The 15,312-nt window shown below is 56.8% G+C and overlaps 1 protein-coding gene across 2 annotated transcripts in view; it reads right to left on the reverse strand.

The window, feature by feature from the left end:
• Positions 1-4,140: 4,140 nt before the first annotated feature.
• AP1M1 (adaptor related protein complex 1 subunit mu 1) overlaps positions 4,141-15,312 on the reverse strand; it is a 33,545-nt gene continuing 22,373 nt past the window's right edge. For both annotated transcript variants that reach the window (XM_032268708.1, XM_032268707.1), the window contains 7 exons: positions 10,559-10,685; positions 9,482-9,624; positions 8,980-9,051; positions 8,319-8,477; positions 5,827-5,952; positions 5,198-5,273; positions 4,141-5,048 (listed from right to left, as the gene is read on the reverse strand). In XM_032268708.1, the coding sequence (XP_032124599.1) occupies positions 5,026-5,048; positions 5,198-5,273; positions 5,827-5,952; positions 8,319-8,477; positions 8,980-9,051; positions 9,482-9,624; positions 10,559-10,685 (726 nt within the window). In that variant the 3' untranslated portion in view covers positions 4,141-5,025. The remainder of the gene's footprint in view (positions 5,049-5,197; positions 5,274-5,826; positions 5,953-8,318; positions 8,478-8,979; positions 9,052-9,481; positions 9,625-10,558; positions 10,686-15,312) is intronic.

A 15,312-nucleotide genomic window follows, 5' to 3' on the forward strand; every position in this document is an offset into this window, starting at 1 on the left:
GGGAGGCCGAGGTGAAGGATTTCTTGAGGCCAGGAGTTTGAAGCTACAGTGAGCCATGATCATGTCACTGCACTTCAGCCTAGGCAACAGAGTGAGACTCTGTCTCAAAAAATCCAAAAAAAAACAAGCCAAAAACCTACAGAAAGCATAAAGAATTAAGCACCAAGCTTAAGGAAATTGCCAATACAGCAGAGGCCCCAGTCATACCCTCTTCCTGTTTTTGCCTTCAGAGATAACTAGGGATGTGAATTTTTTCAAATTCTCAAGTATTTTGTTAGACTTTTGCTGGAGATTATATATATATCCATCCGTATCCTCAAGGGATTGCTTCCAGGACTCCCCTCAGATACCACAATCTGAGGATGTTCAAGTCTTTTCTATAAAATGGCACATTTGCCTATATCCTATGCACCTCATCTTTAAATCATCTCTAGATTACCCAGTACACTGTAGATGCTAGGTAAATAGTCATTATGGTGTATTATTTAAGGAATAATGACAAGAAAAAACCGTAAATGTTCAGCACAGACACAAGTGTTTTTCAAGTATTTTCAATCCACTGTGGGTAGAATGCACGGGTGCAGAGGATGCGGAGCGTGGAGTGTGTGTGTGTCATTAACTGTGCTGTGCTAGGAGATATAGAGATATATAAAATCCCTAAGCGTGCGGGGATATTTTGTACCAGATGACTGCACACTCTTTGGTAAACATTTTTCCTGCTCAGTGTTTAAGATGTATTCCGAGCCGCATCACTGCCCTCCCTGAATTCATTTTCACGGCTGTGATCTGTTGTGTGAATAGACTACCATGGTCCATGTTCCTGAGGGACTTCTGGTTGGTTTCCAGTTTCTTGCCCTGATGAACTATGCTGCTGTAAGTGTACACCTGGTATTTCTCTACATATTTGTGCATGGATTTCTCAGGGCTTTTCTCAGCTAGACTTCTGCAAGAGAATTCTGGCATAAAGATGATTTCAGGTAGGATGTTCTCAGCTTTCCCACAGTCAGCACACAGGTAGCACGTTCTAGATGTTCAGGAGGCTGGGCGAGGTGGCTCACGCCTGTAATCCCAGCACTTTGGGAGGCTGTAGTGGGAGGACGTCTTGAGCCCAGTAGTTGAAGACCAGTGTGGACATGATGAGACCCCATCTGTACCAAAAATACAAAAAATTGGCCCAGGATGGTGCCATGTACTTGTAGTCCCCGCTCAAGAGGCTGAGGCAGAATTGTGTGAGCCTGGCAGCTCGAGGCTGCAGTGACCCATGATCATGCCACTGCACTCCAGCCTGGGTAACACAGTAAGTCCCTGTCTCAAAAAATGCACGCGAAATAGCATCTAACTGTGGTCTTGGTTTATGTGTATGTATTTCCTGAATACCTACGTGGTTAAATGTTTGCCTTTGTTCTTAGTTTTTTTTTGAGTTAGTCTTTTTCTTTTGTTCAGGCTGCAGTGCAGTGGTGCCGAGTTCGCTCATCGCTGCTGCCGCCTCCTGGGGTTCAAGCGCTTCTCATGCCTCAGCCTCCTGTTAGCTGGGATTATAGGTGCCGGCCACTGTGCCTGGCTAATTTTGGTATTTTTAGTAAAGATGGGGTCTTGCCACATTGGCCAGGTTAGTCTTGAACTGACTTCAGGTGATCCACCTGCCTTGGCCTCCTAAAGTGCTGGGTACAGGCATGAGCATGAGCCACCGAGCCAGGCCTATGTTTCTTTTTTTTTTTGAGATGGAGTCTTGCTCTGTTGCCCAGGCTGGAGTGCAGTGGTGCCATCTCGGTTCACTCTAACCTCCACCTCCTACGTTCAAACCATTCTCCTGCCTCAGCCTCCCCAACAGCTGGGATTACGGGCAGGCACCACCACGCCTGGATAATTTTTGTATTTTTAGTAGAGACGGGGTTTCACCATGCTGGCCATACTGGTCGCAAACTCCTGACCTCCAGTGACCTGTCCGCCTCGGCCTCCCAAAGTGCTGGGCTTACAGGTGTGAGCCACCATGCCTGCCTGAACGTTTGCCATTTGTATTTCTTCTTCATGCTGTTCACGCACTGCCCATTTTATTAGGTTCTCCCTTTTTCTGATTTGTAGGCATAATCCGCATGCAAATTATTTGCCTTGTTGGATGTTGTAACAGTTCTGCTGCAACAGCATTTTGTTCCTTTCTATTGAGTCCCTGTGCCATTGCCTTTTGGCCAAGATCAAGTGTGGAGAGTCTCTGTGCCTCCACTCACCTGGAGCACATTTACTGCATAGCGTATTTGTTTACATGCCCGATAGTCTTTGAAGTTCGTGAGGATCTAATCCTGCCAGGTTTTTTTTTGTTTTTGAGATGGAGTCTTGCTCTGTTATCAGGCTCAAGTGCAGTGGTGCAGTCTCAGCTCCCTACAACCTCTGACTCCCTGGTTTAAGCGATTTTCCTGCTTCAGCCTCCTGAGTAGCTGGGATTACAGGTGCGTGCCCCCACGCCCAGCTAATTTTTACATTTATAGTAGAGACAGGGTTTCACCATGTTGGCAAGGATGGTCTTGTTCTCCTGACCCCGTGATCCACCTGCGTCGGCCTCCCAAAGTGCTGGGTTACAGGCATGAGCCACTGTGCCCGGCCCATCCTGCTGTTTAAAGTTTGCTTTTACGCACGTGTTTTGTAATTTTGAGGATGTGTCCTTGTGTGTAGGATGGATTGTGTGCGAGGATCTTCGGTAAGAAGGGATGAAGTTAGGTCCTTCCAGGGAGGTTTTGTGTCATAATCATCTTGGCTTGGGTGTCTGCAAACCATATTGGTGTATTATACATGTCAGGTCTAAACAAGCGGTGAGGCCTCAGGGGAGGCTTTTTCTCCTCTGGATCTCAGGCAAAGAGAGGACACAGTGCTTATTCTCAGGGGTGAAGGGCAAATGATTTTTTCTAGTCCATCTTTTTACTGCAAGTATCTTTTGAGGCTCTTATGAGACTCCAGCTTCATGCAGGAGTCATTTCCACTGCATTTCACCATTTCCGGAGGACCAAAGTCTTATCTGCCACCTGGCCCCCAAATCTAAACCCTGTGGTTTCCAAGAGCAACTCCGGCGCGAGCCCATGGTGTCTTCCACGTCTCCTTCCTTCGTTTTGGGCTCCTGCAGATCTTGAGTTTTTATGGGCATGGCAAGGTGCGTCTGCTTCATTTCTCGCGTTTCTACCATCCGGTGGAGGGTTTGCAGGGCTGATCTGTTCTGTCGCTGGAAACCGAAGCCCCTCTTCTGTCCTGTGGACCAGCCCTCTCCTGTCCCTGCAGTGTCCCAGCACGGGGGCTCTGCAGGGTGGGGACAGGGACAGCCCACACTGGAGCAGCGAGGATGGCCGATCAGACCCAGGGTCTTCTGGAGGGGCCATCAGGCTGGCTGCTGGTACGGGTGTGGACAGTGAGGGGAGGGGCCTTAGGGAGGCCTGCAGGACTTCCGTCTGAGCCCTGCACCCTCGGCTGGGGCAGCATCACTGAGACGGGGAAGACCCGCATGGGTGGACAGCCAAGGTTCTACTTGGGTCGTGTTAGTATGGATGCCCACGAGATGCCTGAGGGTGAGCTCAGCAAGAAAGGAGAGAGGGGGGAGAATGAAGGCAAGAGGGCACTGGCCAGGCAGGGCCACCAGCACTGGGGGCAGGGAGCCGGGAGCAGGTGGTGCATCCTAGCTACGTGCCGTTTGCCCTGTGGACCAGGTAGCAGTTCACAGAAAAAGCACCCGAGGGCCTTGTTAATGGTTTCCGGGACCCTGGCCCCAGAGCCTCGGCTTTGGCAGGTCAGGGTTGGCCCAAGAACCTGCATTTCTAGTGAGCACACAGGGATGTTGCTGACACAAGGACCACGCTCGGAGCGGGCCACTGGGCTGGGGAGAGGCGGGGACCAGCTGTTGGCCATCTGAGGGTGGAACAGGTTGGAGAGGAGAACCTGCCTCTGTGGCCTCCTCTGCGTGGCCCTGAAGCGGTGGCCCACGTTCCAGCGCTGTAGCTGTCTCATCCTGCAGCTGCTTTTCCTGTTTCAGCTCGGGAAGCAGTAGCTGGTGGCACCTTGTGAGGCCACAGGGAAGGTCAGTGACGAAACCAGGCAAGCGCTGCAGCTGCCCGTGGTCACGCAGGAGTCGTCGAGACCACGCCACAACGGAGGAAGGCCGCGGAGTATTCAATGAATGGAATTTAATGTAACTATGACATGAACACACATAGGGTGGGGAGGGTGGTGACCAAGCGCAGATGTGGGTGACACATGGCCCCGCTCTCTGGACCCTCAGTGGGAAGAAGTCTGAGGCCGGCGTCTCTCACCGAATCCCACCTCCCCTGCTGGGTAAATACTGATCTGGCTGAGTGACGGCGTCCTGTGACCCAGGCTGGCCCTGAGAAGGCGCCACAGGGTGAGGCCTGTGAGTCCAGAACAGGGGCCTCCAGGGAGCAGGCAGATGCTGCAGTGGCCCCCGAGAGCACCAGGTCCCGGCACCAATGTGTAAACGGCCCCCTGCATGCACTGCTGGGGAGGAAGACGAGGATGAGGGCCCGTCCTCACCAAGTGCTGCCTGAGTGCCCTGGGATGTGGGATGGTGAGGGTAACAAACAGCAACGAACGCACAAAGACAAGCTCCAGGAACACCCATAAACCCATCACGTTCAACAAAATGGCAACAAGACGACGCACCGGCTGGCCTGGTGAGGCTGGCGCTTCCTTGGTGGCAGATGCCACCTGCAGCTGTCTGTCTGGCAAGCGCTGGCCAAGCTTCTTAGTACCTGGGAGCTCAACAGCATAAAAGGCTGTAACCTCTAGAGGGAAAGTTTTCATCTCCTTCCCCTGAAACTGACTTCAGGGGCAAAGAGACGAGACTTTTTGAAGACCAGCCTCTTCGGGAAATGCGGCTTCTGAGATGAGTGTTGATGGCAGAGCAGGTGGCCTGGGGAAGGCAGGGGTCCCTGGATGGAGGCTAGCCCGAGTCCAGGGAGGGCCCCTCCATCCGGTGGGCTTGGCAGGTGTGTCCCCTGGTGCTGGGGCCGGGGCATTGGCAGCGACAGCCCCTCACTGGGTCCGGAGCTGGTAATCTAGGAGACAGGAGGGAGGCCTCATGTTGGACTCTGCACCCAGGATGGGGGGCACCTGACAAGGCTTTTAGGACCCGACCACTCCACCCTGGGGGCAGCCACCAAAGACCCCTCAGCACAACCCCACCCCATGGTGGGGCCGCACTCACCTCCGTTCTGTGTGATGTAACGCACCCAGGGCAGGGCCTGGTACCCGCTCTTCTCAATGATCTTCAGGTAGCGCACCTGGGGCACAGGTTGCAAGGCCCTAAGCACCGCAGGCTCCCATCCCTGTTGGTCCCCCCGTAACCATTCCTGCTGGCTGGCAGGGGAGGCTGTGACGAGTGGATGAGCACAGACCTCGGGGGTGAGGGGGATTTGTGTCTGGACCGTGCAGAGGCATGGGAGGGCAGAGCCACCTCTGGAAGCAGTGATGACCAGGGTGAGCCTCGCAGACTCGGCCTCAGCAGCCTGCTGGGGAGCCCAGCCAGAAGGCCCTGGGCTGTCCTTAAGCCTCTCCTGCCGTGGGCTTTTGAGGGGGTGCCAGGGAAGAGGTTCCCATGGTGCATTAGTGTGGACAGTAGAGCCTCAAATGCTAGTTTTGGGGCAGAATGAGTCTGAGCTTTGAGCTCAGGGCTAAGCAGAGGCAGCCTCGCCTCTCCTCAGCTGGAGTCCCACTGCCTGTGGGGAGGCGGAGCCCCGTGGCACCATGGGGTCCTGGCTGCAGCTGCCCGACCCTTTTTTCCATGCTGGCTGCATTGACGTCTGTCACCTGCGGCCTCACCTGGGCTGTACATACCTGGATGCCAGAGGTAGTGAAGTAAGGGATCTCGAACTTGACGCTGATCGGGGGCTTGCCCTCCTTGTCCTCTGCCTCCACGCTGGGCAGGCCGAAGTGGGCCCGCATCAGGTACTCCTTGCCACCCTGGGGAGCAGACAGGGAGGCGCTCAGGCCCAGGCCCTGCCCCCAGCTTGGCCAACAGCTCTGGCCCTAGTGGCGATGAGCAGAGACTGACCATTCACCCCAGTCCAGGGAGGGGAGCGTGAGTCCCTGTGCTGGGGAGTGAAAGCTTGACCCTGCACTGGAGTGCCCAGCTGCCCCAAGAGGACTCCCAGGCACCCAGAGCTGAGCTCACCAAGCCCCTGCAATGTCGCCTGTGTCACCTGCAGTGGCCCAGCACCCCAGCTCCCCCAGTGCACTTTCCCCCAAGGCTGGCGAACAAGACAGACTGGCCATGGGAAGGAAGAGGGAGGGAGGGTGCAATGACTGTGGCAGGTGAGGGCTGCCGGGGATCAGGGGCCATGCGTCGACTCTCAGGACAGCACGTGAAGAGTGTGTCAAGGTGAGAACCATGAACAGGGAGAGGTGACAAAAGGAAGAAACCAAGAAGCACGCCCTGAGTGACAGGTCAGCCCTAAGGGTGAGCAGGGGGCAGCTCTGGCTGGAACCTGCATCCTGGCAGTGATCTTCACCCTGCCTTGAGGAACAAGAGGTCACAGCCTGGGCGTCCCCAGTGCCTGGTCCTGCCCTGAGCAGTCAGGGACACAATCTCAACTCTGGGCACACCTGGAACCCACAGTCTCTGTTCCCCAGGACTCGGGCCGAGGTTCAGTGGGAGCTGCGACTAGGGCTGTTTCCGCCTCGGGGCAGGGGCCTTCCCCGTGCAGCTGGGGCAGGCAGAGTGGCCCATCTCTGCCTGCTGCCACTAGGGCAGCGTGACGTGTGCTGAGGGGAGGATAACGAGACAGCAGCAGTTGGTAAAGCAGGCAGCAAGGGCATAAACCCCCTCGGCGCCTCACCTGAACCCCAGATCTGAACCTTAGCAAGACCGACAGGAAAACACAAGCCAAAGAAAATGCAGGGAAGCAGACTCTGCAGGGGCAGTGAAGGTCCGCACACCCAGCCCGTGTCGTCATGCTGAGCTGAGTGGCTTTAACTCTGCTCTCGATGAGAACTGTAGGCTGGTGCCAGTTCAACACCAAACCCCCTTGATGCCAAAAAAGCACAGTGAGAAGGGCTCCCGGGCAGGAAGGACAGGCAGCGGCAGGCGTGCTGCCGTCATCACAGGGAGAATGACAGCTGTGCAGGAGGATGGGTCACAAGCCTAGAGGCTGCTGGCCCATAAGCCACAGGGACAACACAATATCACGGGTACCCATACACCCAGTAACGGGGCAGCCACTTCTGTGAAGTGGGCGCTATGGGGAACGCAGAGCCCGGCCCGGCTCTCTGTCCGGAGGGACAGTGTCATGGACACATGTCAGATTCTCTACCCTGGTAACAGCGGTAGGGGCAGGACTGAGAAACACTCTAGGTTTAAAAGCAAATAGCCAGGCTTGGTGTGGTGGCTTACGCCTGTAATCCCAGCACTATAGGAGGCCAAGGCAGGCAGATCATGAGGTCAAGAGATCAAGACCATCCTGGCCAACATGGTGAAACCCCATCTCTACTAAAAATACAAAAATTAGCCAGGCATGGTGGCTAAGGCAGGAGGATTGCTTAAACCCGAAAGGCAGAGGTTGCAGTGAGCCCAGATCACACCACCGCACTCCAGCCTGAGTGACGGAGCAAGATTCTGTCTCAAAGAAAGAAAAGGGTTACCAGCTTTTCTTTCTCCTTCCTCTATGTGCTGTATTTTATGTCATGTGATCAGATTGAGGCTGTGAGGGAAAGTAATGTCACGGAATTCAAGGGGCTGTCCCCAAGTGCCCGTGGGATGCAGACGGAGAGGAGAGAAGAGAACATGGAAAGCAGTGCCTGGCGGAGCAGGTCAGGACCACCCGGCTCAGCTCTAGAGCCATGCCCGGGCCTAGCCTCTCTGGCCACCGCATACTCTCGAAAGCCCAGACTCAAGTCCTCAGAATCCTTAACACGGTGCGGGGACAGCCACACCAGTGCAGAGCTCGCCCAGGACACAGGCGGCTGGTGCGGGGCGCTGGAGGCCATGCTGCTCCGGCCGACCGGCAGCAGTGCACCTCGATGGCCTACACGGAAGGGGCCCCTTCAGGCCTGTATGCACTGGAGCCCCATCTAACATTGGTACTCGGGGGCATCACAGAGAGGGAGGGAGAGGGTGCTGCCCTGAGGGTAGAGATAGATGCTGGTTTACAAACAGAAAGGGGCCGAGGGGCCCAGTCAGCCTCTGCCTCCTCCTGCTTTCCCTCCAGTCCTTGGCTCTCCGTCCACCCTTTCAGAAGCCCAGGGGTGGGGGACATGGTGGCCACTGTCACCCCATCTCGAGGTCCGACAGCACTTGGGCTGCGTCGTGGAGACAGGCGCGGGGCACTCACCGGGAAGGACTTGATGGACCACACGATCTCACTATTCTCGGGGACCCACTTGACGTTCCCCACCGTCGTCTTGAACTTGGGCGAGTCGGCATCGTTGGGCACAGGAATGTGGATCTCCACGTTGTTGGCTGTTGACCGCCGCTTGAACTGGCTTTTGGCCTGCAGACCAGGCCGATGCAGCCCAGGGTTATGGAGGCCACGGGGACCTGGCCCAGCCCCTCCAGGCCACATGGCCCTCAGCCTGGCCTGGGGGATCTTCCCTACCCCCACCCGACCCCACTTCTCCAGGCACTGCCCACCCCCATCCCAGCTTTGAGACTCTCCCAAGGTCTAATTTCAGGAGTTTCATCTTGCTTCTCCTGTCTGCTCAGCTTCTGAGGCTCCCCATCCCTCCCTCTGCCCTGCCCTCCTGGGACAGTGTCTGTGTCCCCAGGGCCAGGTTGGGCTGGACAGGGCCCACTGAGGGCAGAGGTGGTCCACCTGCTGGGCAACACCGCTGAGTGTCCTGGCTGTAGGCCCCTCCCCACAAGTGGCACCATCTAGGGGCAGGCCACTCCTGCATCTGAGGCCACAGAAAGTGCACAGATGGCAGCTCCCCGGCACCCACAGCCCTGGGTTAGGCCCCGGAACGGGCCAGCAGGCCCTCCCCTCGGCCCCGCACCTTGATCATGTACTCGATGCGGCTGTGGGAGTGCTTCTCAATCACCGACTCGATCCATATCAAAGGCTTGACCTGCCGAGGAGGGAGGGCAAACAGCGTGCTCACGCCTGGCCATGCTTGACAAAGCCCCATTTCAGAGGGGAAACTGAGGCCCAGGGAAAGGGACCATCTGCCTGGATGTGGGCCTAGGGCCCCCCAGGGCATGCACAGCCAGCATCAGGGAGGGCCGAGGCAGCCGGGAGCTACCGGGGAGGCGTCAGTGCCAATGCAGAAAACAGGACCGGGGCCCGCTCTAGGGACTGCCTGGGAAGTAGGTGGTGGTGGCCAACGGGGTCTGTGCCCCTCAGAAAGCTCGGAGTCCCAGATCCTCAGACTCGGTCTCTGCAGAGCCAGACAGCTCATAGAGTGTGGGGTGGGCCCGGCCCCCGTGCCTGCCTGGGCTTCCCCTCCTCAAGGTAAAGGAGAAGCTGCCTGCAGCCCAGCCCTAGGGTGGCACACTCACGTGGGTGTTGAGGCGGTAGGACATGAGCTCGAACTCGCCATCGGGCGGGATGAAGGAGATGGTGCGGTCGTTCTCGAAGCGTGACAGCCGCACACACTGGTGGAACTTCACATCCTCCAGCTCCACGGATTTGCTTTTGCCGCCTGGAGTCGGGGTGAGGGCAGGACAGACCTGGGCCCTCTGGTCGCGCTCTCAGCGGCACTCCTACCACCTGGGCCCACCCTGGGCAGAGCAGGGGCCCCAGTCCACGCACCAAGAGCAGCCTGGGCCACCAACACCAAGGGGGCTGGGTCCCAAGACAACCGCCCTGCCACTCCTCACACCCCTGGGTTCCCAGGGGCAGGGCTGGTGGGTCTGGTTCATGCTGAGTCCTCAGCGGCCATCCCAGGGCCCAGTTGGTGGACTCGGCTGGGGGATGGCTCAGGGCTCAGACCCTGTCATCTATGGGATCCTGGGTCCTACCTTGGTTTCCCACCTCACCAAGGGCTATGTGGGTGGGGCCCTGCCCAGCCCGGGGTGGGGGGTCGCTGCCCTGATGGGCCGATGCCCCAGAAGTGCTCGCTGGGCCAGGAATGGGGGTGTGCTCAGCCACAGCACTCTCTTTCAGTGGCCTGTGATGGCTGAGAGGTGGGAGACGCAGTTCGCAAACCCAGGCCCTGAGCCCCTCTGGCCCCGCCCAGCTGTGGGAAGTGTTAAGAGGCCAGGCGGCGGGAGCAAGAATCACCATGTGTGGCCTTCACACAGCCCATACCTACGGCCCAAGGTCGGGGAGAAACCTGGACTGGGAGGGAGGAGAGAGCCAGGCCTCGCCAAGTCCAGCAGCTCAGGCAACGCAGGGCAGAGTGCCGGACCTGCCGTGTAAGGCCAGGTGACGGGGGCCTCACAGCTGCACTGAGGGTTTTCACTGCCTGTGCCTACTCTGCCAGGACAGATGGATGCTCTACGCGGCTGGCTGTGAAGCAGTGGAAATGGTGCCAAAGCAGCTCGTCCTCTGCCTGGCCCAACCCTGGCCTGGGCTGTACTATGCGTACCCCGTGAAGCCATCCTCATGGCAGGACCCGCGGTGCGGGTACTCACGGCCTGTGTTGTCAAAGAGGACCTTGTCATTGAGGCCCAGGCGCAGCTCAGGCATCCCTGAGAGGAACACCCGCATCTTGATGGAGCCCACGATCTCGCTGCGCAGGACGTTGCCGTTGGCGCTGACCTGGGGGTGGCAGTGTGGGCGTTCGGGGACGTCCCCAACACCAGCCACTGCCTCCCGTCATGTCGTGTGACCCTCTGGCCACCCCACTCTCAACGCCCTTCTCAAACCCCAGCCCATTCCCCTCCTGTTTGTCCCCTAAGCTGGGAGACTCCCAGCTGTGGCTCAGGCCTACCACCCAACCCACGCCTGGCTGACACCCACCCCACTCCAGCGCCCTGTGGACATGAGGCGGATACCGGGTCCTGTCCCCTGGGCCTCGGGTCACACTGGGGCCAGGTGATGTGTGTCTGGAGCCCCGAGGGTTCTCTCTCTTGCACCAGTCCTTCCCTCCTGAGAGTCCCCTGAATCCCCCGGGCTGAACCAGCAGCCAGTCCCCATGCTGAGCCAGCCTTGAGAGGCCCTGAGCTCGGCAGCCCCGGGCCAGGACCTTTTGGTCCCTGCTCACCCGATGGGCTGAGCCAGGGTCTCTTGGACCAGATCAGACTGACTTCTTGAAAGCTGTTTCTCCTCTTGACCTCCCAGGAAGGCCACTGGCCCCTCATCCCCCAGGGCTGGACCCCTGCCTGCTTCCCAGGGCCACCCTGATGTGTGATAACACTTGATCCCAAATAATCCACTTCAATCCAGTCACAAGGCTGACACAGCATTTCCACCACGCCAGGCATTGCTCTGCTCCACACATGCCTCGACCACCTCTGGAGGAGGGACCCTGGCGAGGTGCTGGGACACGTCTGAGAGTGCAATTAGAAATCCACAGCAGGGCGATGGTCCTCCACCCCCCGCCTGTCCTGAGCATCTCTTCCTGCACCGATTTTAGAGGTGACGAAACACGCTCAGATCGGAGGCCCTGTGCTGAGGGTGCAGATTGACAGAAGAATCGCTGGGGCTGCAGCCCTGGCCACCACTGCACACTGCCATGCTGCACAGACCGGGGCCACCAACTTGGACACCTGGGGCCAGATGCTGGCTCCAGCCAGGCTAACATGGTGCAGGGCCTGTGTTTCCTGTCTGCAGAGGAGCAGGAGAGTCTGTGCAGTCTTACATGTGACATCCAAAAAGCACCAGGTAGACACGCTAAAGCCTCTCACCAGCTTGCTGCCTCTGAGGGAACTGGGAAAACTGAGGCGCCAACCAGACATGGCCCCGAGGGCTCTGGTCTGTCACCTCCCCACCCTCGCCTCTGAGCGAATCAGGAAAACTGAGGCACCAAGCAAATGGCAGCCATGGGAGGGGCAGGGAAGCAGACACAGCCCCAAGTTCTCTGGTCTGTCCCCTCCGCACCCTCGCCTCCTGTCACCATCCTGTCCCCATCTTGAAGGCGGCTCCCCAGTCCCACAGTGCACAAGCGCTTCCCTGAGTCTGCCTACTTGTCTATCTCTCTGCTCGGGGAAGCCACGTGGGGCTGCGCACTGCCACGTCCTGCTCCAGAAACGGCGTGTGAGACAACAGGTGCTCAGTGGGCACGAGGAGGCTCAGGCGCGCAGGACCCTCACCGGCCGGGGCTCCCGGAGCCTGAGCACTGGGATTCCGCCTGCCTCATTCTCGGAGGGCCTCCACTCGATTGTGACGGCCTCTCATTCGCCCTGGATGCTGCCTCCCCCGCAGGGAGTTGGGACTGTCCCTGGCAGCCAGCTACTTGAACATGTGAGGTCACAAATGCTGCGAGGGCAGGCCCAGGGAGTGAAGCCGAAAAGCCACGCAGCCCACAAGGCTGATCTCGGTCCTGCGGGCAGCAATCGGGACCTTCTCAGCTGAGGTGTGACTAGCTGCCCAGAGCAGGTGCCCTTCCCAGGGTGGGCGCTGAAGGGATGCTTGCTGAGGGCCTGGCTGTGTAAGTACCAGGCTCCACCCAGATAATCAATCTGGAGGTAAATGTTGACCCAGCCGCGAGCTCTGCAAGTGACTTAGGAAGGCGGCATTCTGACGGCTGCCCTTGGGCTGACCCGTGAGGAGGAGTGGGGTCCTTCCAGGTGGAGCCACGCATAGCAGAGCCCTGTGGTGGGGGCCCCTGCAGACCCATAGCTTTCCTGCTCAGCTCTAAGCTGCCTCTGGGACTTGCCTTTGCATCCCAGGGCACCCAGATGGATCCTGTTTTGGGCTCAATAAACAATCAGACAAGGGTCCCCAGAGGAGAGGGGAAGGCGGTTATTAGCGAGGCTACTGTCCCATCCCATAGCTTAGAAAGTAAGAATGCAAAGAGGTCTGCACAGAGCGCGCTGGGAGACAGTCTGGGCAGCACTCTCCTCGGCAATTCCGTGTCTGGGGCCTCAGCCCTCCAGAAATTCCGACCCAGGTCATGGAGACACCCAAGTGCACACGTCTGGGGCTGAGCAAGACTGCTCAATGCTGCATGGCCTGTGACCATCAGAAATGGGCGCCTGAGTGATCCTCAGCCTGGATCGGCTGAGCCCGTCACCGTCCACCACACCGTGGGGAGGCGGCCAGTGTGAACACAAAAGCAAATGGCTGGCAAGGTGGGTCGGTGGACGCTGCTTCCCCTGCCGCCGACTACAGCTCTGAAACCTGGGCAGGAGGCTTGGCAGCTGCCGGAACACCGAAGACAGCAGCAGGTGGACCAGGGAAGAGCCACCGAATGCACAGTGTCCCCGCCGCTCCCACAAGAAAGGGCAGCAGAAACCTGGAGGCAGGAGTGAGCACCACAGAGCAGACGAGAGCTCAGCAGAGCCTCCAGGCCGGGCTCCAGGGCAAGAGGAGCTCCTGATGCTCCCAGAAAACACAAGTCCTCATCTCCGCGTTCCTCATGCCCCAGGCCCTGTGGTGCTAGCTACTGTTCCAAGGGTGGGGGGGGACTGTTGTCCTTTTCTCTCTCTGTGCTCTCCCCATGTGGGCTGGATGCGGGCCCAGTGGCAGATGTGTGCAACCGAGAACACCGCAAGGAATGTGAAAGTGCCAGATAGAAAGCACAGAGGCAGGGGCTCAGGAAAGTCACCCATCAAGTGGCTGATGTCTCCAGAACGCTCTAGAATCGAGCATGTGTGCATCCTGTGTGTATACCATACTTCCACTTACCAAAGACTCTGAGAATGGAACTAACCACCCTGGTCCCAGACTGACCACTGGGCGGTGCACACCTAGGAGACCTAAGTAGGAGCTTTAAAAACCGACCTGATGTTCATGGCCCACAGGTTGGAGGTTGGAACTTGTGGCCTGAAAGACTGGCCCCCGGCCAAAACAAAAATATCAGTATTTCCCATATAGTTTAAATAAGACCTAGAATATGACCGGGTGCAGTGGCAAACACCTGTAATCCCAGCACTTTGGGAAGTCAAGGCAGGTGGATCATGAGGTCAGGAGTTCGAGACCGGCCTGGCCAACATGGTGAAACCCCGTCTCTACTAGAAATACAAAAATTAGCCAGGTATGGTCCTGAAATCCCAGCTACTCGGGAGGCTGAGGCAGGGGAAGTGCTTGAACCCAGGAGGCGGAGGTTGCAGTGAGCCAGGACTGCACCATTGTACTCCAGCCTGGGGGACAGAGCGAGACTCCGTCTCAAAAAAAAAAAAGTCTAGGATACAATCCAAAATGACTCAGCATACAACCAACCACGAAAATGTCAACCTGCCTGGAAAACCCAATCAACCAATGTCAACACTTCACAGATGTTGGGATTATCTGACAAAGACTTCAAACAGCTATTTTAAAAATTGCAAATGCTTGCAACACATGTTAAAATAGAAAGTCTCATCAAATAAACAGATGATGAAGAATGAACCAGAAATTTGAGAACAGCCTGGGCAACACAGCAAGTCCTGGTCTCTACAAAATTAAAAAACCCAGCCAGGCATGGTGGTGCTCGCCTGTGGTCTCAGCTACCCAGCAGGCTCAGGTGGGAGCATCACTTGAGCACAGGAGGCTGAGGCTGCAGTGAGCTATGGCTGCACCACTATACTCCAGCCTGGGCAACAGAGTAAGCCCCTGTCTCAAAAACAGAGAGAAGAATCAAATGGAGAAATTTTAGAACTAAGGAATAGAATAACTGAAATAAACAGCTTGCTCAATGGACTTAACAGCAGGATGGAGGCCACGTCTGACAGCGGCTCATGCCTGTACTACCAGTACTTTGGGAGGCAGAGGCGGGAGGATCACTTGCCCCAGGAGTTTGAGATCAGCCAGGGCAACACAGTGAGACCCTCATCTCTACAAAACATTTTTTAAAAATTAGCCAGGCTTGGTGGCACACGGCTGTAGTCCCAGCTGCTCAGGAGGCTGAGATGGGATGATCCCTTGAGCCGGGGGAGTCGAGGTGCAGTGGGCTGCGATCATGCTACTGCCCTCCAGCCTGGGCAACAGAGCAAGGCCCTGTCTCAAAAGAACACTTTTTTTTGAAATTCATAGTTAAAAGCATTGTGTAAAATAGATCTCCAGGCTTGGATAGTGTCAGCAGTAAATTCTAACAAATGTTTAAAGAATTAACATAGATTCTATAAAATGTCTCCCAGGAAACGGAAGAGGAAGAAACACTTCCTCCATTACTTTGATACTAAAACCAGGTAAAAACATTGCAGAAAAGAGAAAATCACAGACCAATATCTCTTATGAGTATACATCCAAAAATCTCCAACAAAACACCAGCAAAGGAAATCCAGCAGTACACAAAAAGAATACA

The sequence above is a fragment of the Sapajus apella genome, unplaced genomic scaffold, assembly GCF_009761245.1.
Source record: "Sapajus apella isolate SASKATOON/1434 unplaced genomic scaffold, GSC_monkey_1.0 scaffold185, whole genome shotgun sequence".
Lineage (NCBI taxonomy): Eukaryota > Metazoa > Chordata > Mammalia > Primates > Cebidae > Sapajus > Sapajus apella.